The sequence below is a fragment of the Corythoichthys intestinalis genome, chromosome 13, assembly GCF_030265065.1.
Source record: "Corythoichthys intestinalis isolate RoL2023-P3 chromosome 13, ASM3026506v1, whole genome shotgun sequence".
Classification (NCBI taxonomy): Eukaryota; Metazoa; Chordata; class Actinopteri; order Syngnathiformes; family Syngnathidae; genus Corythoichthys; species Corythoichthys intestinalis.
In genome coordinates this window covers 47501722-47514273 of record NC_080407.1, presented here as the reverse complement: position 1 = coordinate 47514273, position 12552 = coordinate 47501722, and the positions used below count along the sequence as shown (strand labels likewise).

The following is a 12552-nucleotide window of genomic DNA, read 5'->3' as shown; positions in this document are numbered from 1 at the left end:
ATGAAACCAAAACTGAATTGTTTGAGAGTAACTCACATGGTCATGTGTATAGGTAAAATGGAACAGTTCACCAACATCAACACCTCATCCCCACCGTGAAGCATGGTGGAGGAAGCATCATGATTTGGGGCTGTTTTGCTGTCTCGGGGCCTGGACAACTTGCAATCATTAATGGAAGAACGAATTCAAAAGTTGATCAGGATGTTTTGCAGGAAAACCTGAGACCGTCTTTCAGACAGGTGAAGTTAAAAAAGAGGATGGATGCTGAAAAAAGACAATGATCCAAAACACAGTTGTAAATCAACTTCAGAATAGTTTCAGAAGAACAAAATACTTGTTTTGGAGTGCCCAAGTCAAAGTCCAGACTTGAACCCCATTGAGATGCTGTAGCATGAATGACCTAAAGACAGCGACATCCAAGGAATCTGACTGAACTACAGCAGTTTTGTAGAGAAGAATGGGCCAAGATTAGTCCTGATCGATATGCCAGACTGATCTGCAGCTACAGGAAGCGTCTGGTTGAATATTAAATGTGATTTTACACTTACTTATTTTTCCCCCTTATGATATTATTTGCATGCTAGCCTCATTAAAATATGAAAAGCTATCAACGTTTGGGTGATTTTAGTTAAAACAGTTTTTTCATCTGTGTGATTTTGACAAAGATCAGATCACATTTGATGGTGATTTTATATGGAAATGTGAGAAATTCCAAAATGTTCACATACTTTTTCATACAACTGTACATCCTCAAACCACATAATGCATTTGGACCCAGAGGACGCCTCCATCAACAGATGTCATCGCCAGACAAATTGAATCAGCGGCTAATCATACGTTTAACCTACTGTATGTTTTCATTTCGCCTTGGTTTTCCCAAGCCCTTTTTTTCTGAATGAAGACCTTTTTTCATTCTCCTTTTGGCATGCAAATTGTAACCATATGCGCACAGATGTTGACCGTTGTTGCTCAGCGCTCATTGCTATGCTCCCCGATGTTTATGTTGCCCCTAATGTCCTTGTTAGAAAACCACATGGCCGTGTCAGGTCAGGGTTGAAGTGAGGTCAAACACTGTAAGAGCTTAGCGGCAGCACGTCAAAGGAGTGTTCAGACCAGAAGCTGAAATCCGTTTTGAAAGTCTTTTGTTTTCTGAACAGTCACAAAGCGCAGAAATCTGATTCGAAACCACATACAGGAAGTTGGTTCATATCATATTTTTTTTTTTTTTTTGCTTTGTTTGCTTTAGATGTGGAAAGTAAGACCCTGCAAGGAGTAAAAGGCCAATGCAGCTTTGATAAATCAGGACAGTACCAACTGGAAAATACAACCATGGACTACCAAAAACTGTCTGATAAGGAAGTTCTGAAAATTCCCGGACCGCTCGGAGCTGATTTCACCATCCAAGTAAGCGTTTAGGATTGACGATGCGATACGATTAGCGATACAAAGCTCATGATAACGATGATCTCACGATATGGTGGTACAACATCCTTCTGCTGTGAATCGGAATGAGTTTAACACTAGTAGACGTCCAATCGTCTAGAGTCGGTTGCCGACGGGCTTACACTCACAAGGGATTCACACGATTACTGGTTTCTAGATCACAGAGCTGATATTTGTGTATACGACACCCCTCCCAATCACTTATCTTACAGACGCCTCCACCCCTCTTCTCTTTCTTTCCCTGGTCAACAGGCCCCCCACATTGTGCCAACCAGATATACAGTACATTTAGCTGACGATAGCACCAACATATTAATTGTTAGTGTAGGCATTCAATGTATTTCTTGTTGTTGTGTTTTTCTTTCCTTTCTTATGTCGAATGATCACAATGGGAGTATGTCATACTCTCAATGTGAAACATGAAGCCGTGGTGGTGGGCTGCATTGGAGTCGGACAGCCCCACCATGTCGTGCCATGGTCAATTTTTTTTTTTCCCATGTTTTTTTTTCCCCAAGAAGAACCATCATAACGATACATTTGAAATATTTCATTAGCCATGCTAATATCGTCGCTCTCAGCTGCGGTACATGTACGTAAACTGTGTAGCTGACTACAGCTACGTTAAGATGTTTTTTCTCGTAGCAATAGTACGACTTACATCTCGTTGTGACTCAAAATGTTAAAAGAGCCATATTTGACCAAGAAAACAGACTGATACAGTATGTCTGCAGCCGTAGAAAATTAAAAGCCTTGTATTAGTCCTTCTTTTTCCTTTTATTTGGTGCTAATACGTACAACATTACAACAACAATAATAGTCTTTCTGTTAATTGACCTATTTCAAGGAGTTGGGGGAGTAATTCTAATAGCCGTGTAAATAGTTTAACTAGTTTCAGTGAGATGGTGCGTTAGTGAGGTATTTGTTGTTGTTCGTGAACGACATTTCCACACAAACGCACATCGAGTTACCATTTACTTAGCAAGAAGAGTTATGAGAGTCATTTTTCGGGTGTCCCAGAGTTTGCAAAACTCAAAGTTTCGTCAGCCGTGATTGCGTATATCCGTCTTCCGAAACAGCCTGATAGCACAGATATAAGTACGCCTGCCCCTCGTTGTCGAAGTTAGCGCGGCGGCGCTCTAAAGGCTCTATTTTGGGCCCCGCCTCTCGGAGCAAATTCATTCAAACCTGGCCTTCTGTCCAAGACGGCCGTGCACCGCTCACTTTTGCCGAAAAGTCTGATCCAAACTACTGCAGTGCCCCGGATATTGGGAAGGAGAGGAGTTGGCTTACCCACTTTATTGTCGTAACAATAATAAAGAAAAACAATAACAAAATAACAGCAGGCTACCGCGATATGCGACCGCTATCTCGCCTGTTCTCCCATTCTTCCTACTCTCTTGCCCCTGTGTCACACCTCCCCAGTCCAATCGTCTCTTAAGGGGACAACACACAGTTACGGAAATGACAATACACACTGAATTCTTCACACTCGGCTGGCGCTAGTTTGAAACAGCCTTAAAAAGAAAAATTTTAAAAACATAAAATAAAAACGTATCAATTGCAAAGCGTGGGTGCTTTTATTTTGGTGTGGTGTTGCACCACAATATCTTATATGTAGGGGAAACCCTGCAATGGTTTTGTCCTACTCTCATTTTGTCTCCCCAACCTACTAGTTGAACTAATTTTATAAATTGTATAAAAGCAAAGACCTAAAGAGGGCTCTTAATATCAAATTATTTGAACTCATAATAACGTTTATATTTTAAGAACTACAAGTCTTTTATATCCGTGGTTCCCTTTAAACAGTGGCACCTTTTTAAAACGATTGATTGATTCTTGGCGGGAGCATACACTTTCTTATAGAGATGTCGCGATCCCGATCGATCGGGTCCGATCACGTCATTTTCAAAGTATCGGAATCGGCAAAAAAATATCGCCCATGCCTTTTTTAATATATATACTGTATATTTTTTAATTAAATTGTTTTCTAATTGTATTTAACGTTACAGACATAATATGTTACCCTCATCCAGAGTCTTTAGTTTAGGCTTAAGGTAGGGTTATCAAACTTATCCCAATAAAGGCGGTAATTAATTTTTTTTAAAAATGTATCACGTTAAAATATTTAACGCAATTAATGCATGCGCTGCACGACCCACTCACGCATTGTCAGTCGTGCGCAATCTGCAATGGTGCCGTTTTACCTATATAGAGAGATAAAAGGCAGCGTAAAATGAGTAGAGTGAATTTTGGCAGCCTTTGGAGCCTTTATTTAATTGGTTAAAGCCTTACAATCCCTTTCCCTACGATTAGAAATATCATGGGAATCAATGTGGGGAAGCAAGGTAGCAATTGATCTTTTTCTTAACACCTTATGTTGTTTCCCAACGCAGAGAATATATATGAATTGGTAGCATTACGCACAGTCATGGTTCCTCTACCCATCATGCATTTGGGCATGGCTACAGTATCATTTACTGACATCATTTACAACAAATACACTAGATGGCAATATTTAGTCACAATATACAAAGTCATAAGTCGTGGATCCCTCTCACAGAAAAAATGTTAATAATGTAAATGCCATCTTTAGGTTTTATTGTTATAATAAACAAATACAGTACTTATGTACTGTATGTTGAACGTATATATTCGTCCAAGTTTTATTCATTTTTTTCTTAATGTATTGCCAAAATGTATATGATCGGGAAAAATTATCGGGAATTATTGGAATTGAATCGGGAGCAAATAAAGCAATCGGATCGGGAAATATCGGGATCGGCAGATACTCAAACTAAAACGATGGGGAGCAAAAAAACATGATCGGAACAATCCTACTTTCTTGTGTACCGTCTTCAGAAGAGGCTTCCTCCTGGGGCGACAGCCATCCACACTAATTTGATGTAGAGTGCGGCGTATGGTCTGAGCACTAACAGGCTGACCCCCAACCTCTTCAATCTCTGCAGCAATGCTGACAGCACTCCTGTAATGAGTCACATGATATTTTGGAGGGAAAATGACAAGCAGTACTCAATTTGGACATTTAGGAATGTAGTTTCTAAGGGGTGGACTCACTTTTGTTGCCAGGTGTTTAGATATTAATGGCTATATTTTGAGAGGAAAATAAATTAACTCTACTATATATGCTGCACACGGACAACTTTTCATTGTGTCAAAGTGTCATTTTGTCAGTGTTGTCCCATGAAAAGATATACTTGAATATCTGCAGAAATGCAAGGGGTGTACTCACTTTTGTGATACACTGTATTCTCACACCCTTAGTTCAGGTGCTTAAAATCTGGATATAGTGAAGAAAAATCTCCATTTTTTTGGACAGGTCCAGTTTGCAGGTGGGCCAGACAGTGTCATCCAGTACATATTCTACCAGCCGATCATCCACCGCTGGAGGGAAACAGACTTTTTTCCTTGCTCTGTCACGTGTGGCGGTGGTAAGCAAGCTATGGAACTTTTGGGAAAATGTTTGTCAGTGAGAAGCGATTGACTAACGTTTGGTTCCCTCTGCGCAGGGTACCAACTGACGTCCGCAGAGTGCTTCGACCTGCGAAGCAACCTAGTAGTGCTGGATCAGTACTGTCATTATTACCCGGAGAACGTCAAGCCCAAACCCAAACTCCAGGAGTGCAACATGGAGCCGTGCCTGGCCAGGTTAGAACCTCTGATTCTTGATCACGGAAAGCAGAATTGAACGGTCTTGTCTTTTAGTGACGGCTACAAGCAGATTATGCCGTATGACCTCTACCACCCACTACCACGGTACAGGACAGTATAGCCACTTTTTGAACGTGAATGAATGAATTTAGTTAGGCCTTTGTCCTTTGAGGTGGGAGAACAGTCCTTGGACCGCCTGCTCTACTTCCTGCGGCAGCGGCATCCAGAGTCGCTCGGTTTCCTGCGTGGAGGAAGACATGCAAGGGACCGTCACGGCGACGGACGAGTGGAAGTGCCTCTACGCTCCCAAGACGGCCATCTTGCAGCCGTGCAACACATTCGACTGCCCAGTCTGGGTTGCGCAGGAGTGGTCGCCTGTAAGTTCTGCGCAATGAGAGGTTTCTAGGAGAAAAATGGCTAAATTTTGATCGAATCAACCTGGGTTCTAATGCAAATTAAAATGGAGTAAGATCGTCCTGAATTTTTCTTCCTGGTGAAAAGTCGAGTTTGGTCGAAAAAAATTGAAATAAGAAAATATTTGCTTTTGAGGAATTGAATCCTTTTGAGGTCAATAACATCTCCAAACGATGACTCTACTACCAAAATCGATTACCGTAATTGTTGGACTATTGGGCGCATCTGATTATAAGCCGCCAACCACCAAATTTGACCCAAAAATGGCATTTGTTCATAGATAAGCCGCAGCTGTCCTCACTGTATTATGGGATATTTACACCAAAAGATATTAAACGGTCACACTTTATTTGACAGCGGCATCATAAGACTGTCATAAGACCAAATGAACCACCATGAAGCTTTGAACCAATTGGCTGCAAAGCTTCATTGCTTCAAAAAGCTTCATTTGAGCATCACTGCTCCCTTGGGTGAGACAGACAACCTCTGCTGCCAACACTGTTGTCGTCCAACATGCCTACTAGCATGCATTGCAGCACTACAGATGTATATTTCAACCAAAATTCATGTTCCGTGCTAATTATTTCTTCAGTTACTGTTCTAGTTGTTTCATTAATTCCTAGTTATGTTTTTTGGTACCACTTTATTTCACAGTGGCGCCATAAAACTGTCATAAGACCATCATAACTATGACATGACACTGCCATGAGCATTAACGAAAGCTTATGACTGATGTTATTTGGTTTCATCCGGTAAATTATCTCACTTCTGAATGGATATAAAAGATCTGAGCTGGACATAAATGGAATTAGTGACATAATTTGTCAGATGACACTGAATGACATCAGTCATAAGCATTCAGTAATGGCCATGATAGTGTCATGTCATAATTATGACAGTGTTATGGCAGTCTTATGGCGCTGCTATCAAATAAAGTGTTATCTATTAACCCAAATAAACAAAACAAAACAAAAAAAATTAGCCACACTGGACTATAAGCCGCGGATGTCCTATTTGTATCATGGGATATTTACACCAAAACATATTAATCGGTAATACTTTATTTGACGGCAGTATCATAAGACTTTCATAAGACCAAATGAACCTCATGAAGCTTTAAACTAATTGGCTGCAAAGCTTCATTGCTTCAAGAAGCTTCATTTGGCCATCACTGCTCCCTTTGGTGAGACAGTCAACCTCTGCTCCCAACACTGTTGTCGTCCAACAATCCTCCAAGCATGCATTGCAGCGCTACAGATGTAAATTACAACCAAAATTCATGTTCCGTGCTAATTATTTCTTCAGTTACTGTTCTAGTTGTTTCATTAATTCCTAGTTATGTTGTTTGGTACCACTTTATTTCACAGTGGCGCCATAAAACTGTCATAAGACCATCATAACTATGACATGACACTGCCATGAGCATTAACGAAAGCTTATGACAGATGTCATTTGGTTTCATCCGGTAAATTATCTCACTTCTGAATGGATACAAAAGATCTGAGCTGGACATAAATGGAGTTAGTGACATAATTTGTTGGATGACACAAAATGAAAACCGTCATAAGCATTCATTTATGCCCATGATAATGTCATGTCATAATTATTACGGTTTTATTGCAGTTTTATGACGCTGCTGTCAAATAAAGTAGCGCTGCAACGATTAATCGATTAACTCGAGTATTCGATTAGAAAAAAATATTCAAATGAAATTTTTTCCTGCTTCGAGTATTCGTTTAATTAAATTGGTGTTGTAATGGTTTATTTTGAAAGTGTTTAATTGTAGTTTTGTTGATTTGGGTGGATACACTTCCCTCTGTTCTGCCTGATTTCACATGGCTTAATCCAGCTGCTCTCTGTTAAGAACAACATAGGTTTTTGTTTAAGCTAATGTTTTTTTTTTAAATGCAGTCGTAATTTAGTTTATAAGTATATTTTGCTTTTTTTGTGGAAATATGTGTCTGAACCATTTTTTAAGAGCATTGTAAAAAGAATTTTTAGCCTCTTATAGCATTTACGCTAGCGGACTTTTGCCATGTAAGTTAGCCAATTGTTCTTTTACTATACATAGATCCTCATTTATTAATTTTTTTGTACCATTTGAGGGTCAGCTCAGGTATTTTAATTTTTCATGTTCCTTATCCGATTATTTGATTATTCGAACTAACTAGTTCATCGATTAATTGACTACTAAAATAATCAATAGCTGCAACCCTAAAATAAAGTGTTACCTATTCACCCAAATAAATAAGCTACACAGGACTATAAGCCGCAGAATTCAAAATGAGGGGGAAAAAGTAGCCGCTTATAGTCCGAAAATTACGATAGTTGTTGATTAGTCGATTAATGGGTTTAGATAGAACGTCTCTCTGAGGAACCCATAACGATGTATATTTGATTCCCTGTTTAAAAACAATGGATGCTTTTTACCTTGCACATTCTTCCCGGAACTTACCATTTGAATGCTTGGTTTGGCAATGAACGCGCAAAATTCACCCGTTTTCAGAGAGCAGTGGGGGATTTTGGACCATCTCTCCCAACCTTCGAGTCAAAGGCCAAGACATTTAGTCAGAAGGGGAAGAGAGCTGGCCAATGTATACAGAATTCACTGAATATATCTAAGGAGAACGTTATTAACTGACCTGTTTGATTTCAGTGCACCGTGACGTGCGGACAGGGTCTGCGCTACAGAGTGGTGCTTTGCATTGACCACAGGGGGCTCCATGCGGGAGGATGCAACCCCACCATTAAGCCACATATCAAGGAGGAGTGCCTGGTGACTGTTCCCTGCTTCAGGCCTCTTGGTGGGTTTTGAATCACGCACAAAACAGGGTTAAAGATGGCTATTTCCGTGAAAAGAACATATTTTCCGCACTATAAGGCGCACTAAAAGCCTTTAATTTAATTAAAAGTGTGCCTTATACACTACAACTAGTATTACTTACTACTACTATGCCTTCATGTTGTGTCGTAATTATAGTAAATACCACTTGTCGAGTCGAAAATTGCACGTGAACGCCCCCTCAAGTCGTATATTCTACTGGAGAGCTGGGATTTTATGATGATACCTAAGCCTGTCGCAATATGCAATAAGTCGAATGATTAATTACACTTCGATATTAAACATTGTAAAACGTTAGCATTGCTACATTGAGGCTAATGGAAACTACCATTGGTAGTGTTCGCCTAGTGACGGTGACAAACTACATCGTCATCCTGAGCGTCCATTGTTCTAATTATAGTTTTGAAATCAATGGCAATGTTTTATGTGTTTCAACATACAGTGGGGCAAATAAGTATTTAGTCAACCACCAATTGTGCAAGTTCTCCTACTTGAAAAGATTAGAGAGGCCTGTAACTGTCAATATGGGTAAACCTCAACCATGAGAGAAAGAATGTGGAAAAAAAAAACAGAAAATCACATTGTTTGATTTTTAGACGTACAAAACCATCTGGGGCTCCATGCAAGATCTCACCCCGTGGCGTCAAAATGATAACAAGAACGGTGAGCAAAAATCCCACAACCACATGGGGGGACCTAGTAAATGACCTACAGAGAGCTGGGACCACAGTAACAAAGACTACTATCAGTAACACAATGTGCTGCCAGGGACTCAAATCGTGCACTGCCAGACGTGTCCCCCTGCTGAAGCCAGTACACGTCCAGGCCCGTCTGCGGTTCACTAGAGAGCATTTGGATGATCCAGAAGAGGATTGGGAGAATGTGTTATGGTCAGATGAAACCAAAATAGAACTTTTTGGTAGAAACACAGGTTCTCGTGTTTGGAGGAGAAAGAATACTAAATTGCATCCGAGGAACACCATACCCACTGTGAAGCATGGGGGTGGAAACATCATGCTTTTGGGCTGTTTTTCTGCAAAGGGACCAAGACGACTGATCTATGTAAAGGAAAGAATGAATGGGGCCATGTATCGAGAGATTTTTAGTGAAAATCTCCTTCCATCAGCAAGGGCATTGAAGATGAGACGTGGCTGGGTCTTTCAGCATGACAATGATCCCAAACACACAGCCAGGGCAACAAAGGAGTGGCTTCGTAAGAAGCATTTCAAGGTCCTGGAGTGGCCTAGCCAGTCTCCAGATCTCAACCCCATAGAAAATATTTGGAGGGAGTTGAAAGTCCCTGTTGACCAACGATAGCCCCAAAACATCACTGCTCTAGAGGAGATCTGCATGGAGGAATGGGCCAAAATACCAGCAACAGTGTTGACAATTACAGGCCTCTGTAATATTTTCAAGAGGGTGAACTTTTAGAACAATTAGTGGTTGACTTGTCCCACTGTATTTTAGTAAAATAGAACAATTGTGGCTTATTAGAGCCTTCAAGTCTTTTCGTCTGAGGTTCTCTTTAACAGCAATAGACAAGACAAGAAATCCGTTTTGGCTGGCAGTAATCAAATGACGGCGATAGACGCAAAGACCCTCACGGATTTCCAACTACTCTTCTCTTGATAATAGTTTGAAAATTAGCTTATCCACGTTGCGATAACCTGACTTTTCTTCTTTCTCTGGTGTTTCAGATATGCCTCCTGTGGAGGCCAAACCACTGTGGCACAAGCAGGCCATAGAGCTGGATGAGGAAATTGTGGTGACCGAGGAGCCAAAGTGAGTTACTGAACGGACAGTCAACATTCAGGCTAAAGCAAAACGGGACTCGCCGGTGACAGATTAGCTAAGTTAGCATCGGTTTCAAGTGTGCACCTGTTGTCCACAGCTATCAAAACAGGAGCTTAGTGTATGTCACGTTAAATACCGGCATAAAGGAGCTGAACCAGGAGCGTGGCTAAACTCAATTCAGTCTCATTTTATTGCCTTCAGCCCAAGAAGGATTTGTGAGTGTGTCGCGTTCATTGTATTTCACGCTTCTTTTCGCCTGCTGAACACCTGCGTTGTCAGATTCGGGTCGTAAATGTGATTTATGGGGTCACGTTAGGTAACGACGAAGTTGAAAGCGAAAGGGAGGAAAATGTGTTTGGAACACGTTGGCTGTCTTTGTCACAAGCTGCCCGTGTTGCCTGAACGCACCCGCAGATGTTGCAGATGTTTTTGTCTCACGTATCAACTGACTAACAAAGGCAGTCCTCCGGAGACATTCGGAGCGTGGCCCCGAGCGTTGCATGACTTGCATTAGCGAGCGTGTTCGCCAGTTCCAAACATCTGCGACTTTTGACTCGTCTCTGAAGTGAGAAAGCGGCAACGAAGGACAAAAAAGCAAATACATGCGTGTAATATAGCCTCAATCACAAGCCAACACTAATAGTCGATCTGCCAACCATATGGGACAAAATTACAAAGAAGACTAGTCCTGTATTGGATTGACTCCCCCCAAAAAATAACAGCACTCAATGAAAGCTTTCCACTGACGGAAATGTAATTGATGGGATTAGGAAGGAGCTTTGGCGGATATTACAAACATCTGCTCACGGAAGACATCACGATAACTCACAAACATCTTATTTGTTGACGCTAAATGCAACGCGTCCTTGCGGAGGAACGGGCGCGGATACAGCTGAGGTCTTGTGGGGAGCAAAGGTTTTTATCCCTCAGTGGGGTTTCTGTTGCTCGTTTTACAACCGAAACATCGGTAAGTCATCACGGACGAGCTTAAAACAGTATGATTAAAACCTGAAAACACTTTCCTTAATCTGCTCCTTAATCCTTTTCTTAAATTTAGTTGACAATCTGGAATTTACTGTTGATTTATGGTCATGTTCTCTTCCTTTTGAGGCATTCACAGGTCACTTCCTGTTGATTTTGTTGCCATTTCGGGTCACTTACTTTTAATTTTGGGTGACTGAACTTTAGGAATTTGACAAAATGAATATGAAGTGACTTCAAATCAACAAGAGCTGGCCTGTAAACACCAGAAAGAATGGCTGTAAATGCTCCGATTTCAGTGCCATCGACCACGCTAGATGTTTGAAACAGTTCCGGAACAAATGTGAAAAGGGTCCGCAGCGGTGCCGTCTACTCTTTCGTGAGACATTCAAGACGATCCTCCAATGTTTCTGAAGGCACATTTCAGACAACCAGCCATGCCAGGGAGTTGGATTTAAGATGTTTGAACACTTATAACATTGACAAAACAGGGGGGTGCCGCGCGGGGCCCACCCCGGGGCCCACAGCCCTGCGGCGGCCACAGTTCCCTCCGGTGTCGGCCCGGCTGGAGCCGCGTCTCCTTGTACGGGGGGGGTGACAATGGCTCCTTTGCTGGGCTGCGGGAGGAGAGATGGGCTGCGCTGAAATCCCCCCGCCGCCCTCCCTCCCCGGGCCAGCTGGGTGGGGGCCGTGGCCCTGGGTTGGCATCCGTGAGGCGTCTCCGCTTGTCTGCGTAACTGTCGTGTGTTTGGTGGGGCTCGCGCTCGAATGGGGGGTCCCGGTGCCGGGATTGGCGATGGGGTGGCGTAGGGTCGGTTGCCAATGGGCTAACACTCACAAAGGATTCACACGATTAGTGGTTTTTAGATCACAGAGCTGATATGTGTACACTCCACCCCTCCCAATCACTTAGCTTATAGACTCCCTCACCCCCGTCCCCCTCTTTCCCTGGTCAACAGGCCCCCCACATGGTGTCAACCGGAAATACATCTAGCCGACGAAAGCACCAACATATTAGTAGTTAGTGTAGAAGTTCAATGTAGTTCTTGTTGTTGTTTGTGTTTCTTTTCTTCTGTTCTGTTCACCAATAACCCCTTCCTGTTCGCTACTTTGTCATAATAAACGAGGTATCTTGAATGATCACAATGGGAGTGTGTGTGTCATAATCTCAATGTAAAACATTAAAACTTTTCAGACCATCTGGACCAGACATTTCCAAAGTCCGGCCCGGGGGCCAAATGTGGCCCGTGGTCAAATATCATCCGGCCCCCAGCCTCTGTCATAAAATCAATAACGTCTTGCCCGCACACAGACTTAATAAATTGGTCAGCAGTACTACTACCAGCATATGAGGTAGCTTACACACTAAATGCTGCTCCTCATTTACCCACTAAAAAGCAACATTACTC

General features: G+C 42.0%; 1 protein-coding gene across 4 annotated transcripts in view; it reads left to right on the top strand.

Moving 5' to 3' along the window:
* The window catches only part of adamtsl3 (ADAMTS-like 3), a 101187-nt gene that overhangs the window by 74850 nt on the left and 13785 nt on the right, over positions 1–12552 (top strand). For all 4 annotated transcript variants that reach the window (XM_057856101.1, XM_057856100.1, XM_057856102.1 and 1 more), the window contains 7 exons: positions 1247–1404; positions 4781–4892; positions 4971–5109; positions 5167–5217; positions 5285–5489; positions 8183–8330; positions 10066–10150. In XM_057856101.1, coding sequence (XP_057712084.1) covers positions 1247–1404; positions 4781–4892; positions 4971–5109; positions 5167–5217; positions 5285–5489; positions 8183–8330; positions 10066–10150 — 898 coding nt within the window. The remainder of the gene's footprint in view (positions 1–1246; positions 1405–4780; positions 4893–4970; positions 5110–5166; positions 5218–5284; positions 5490–8182; positions 8331–10065; positions 10151–12552) is intronic.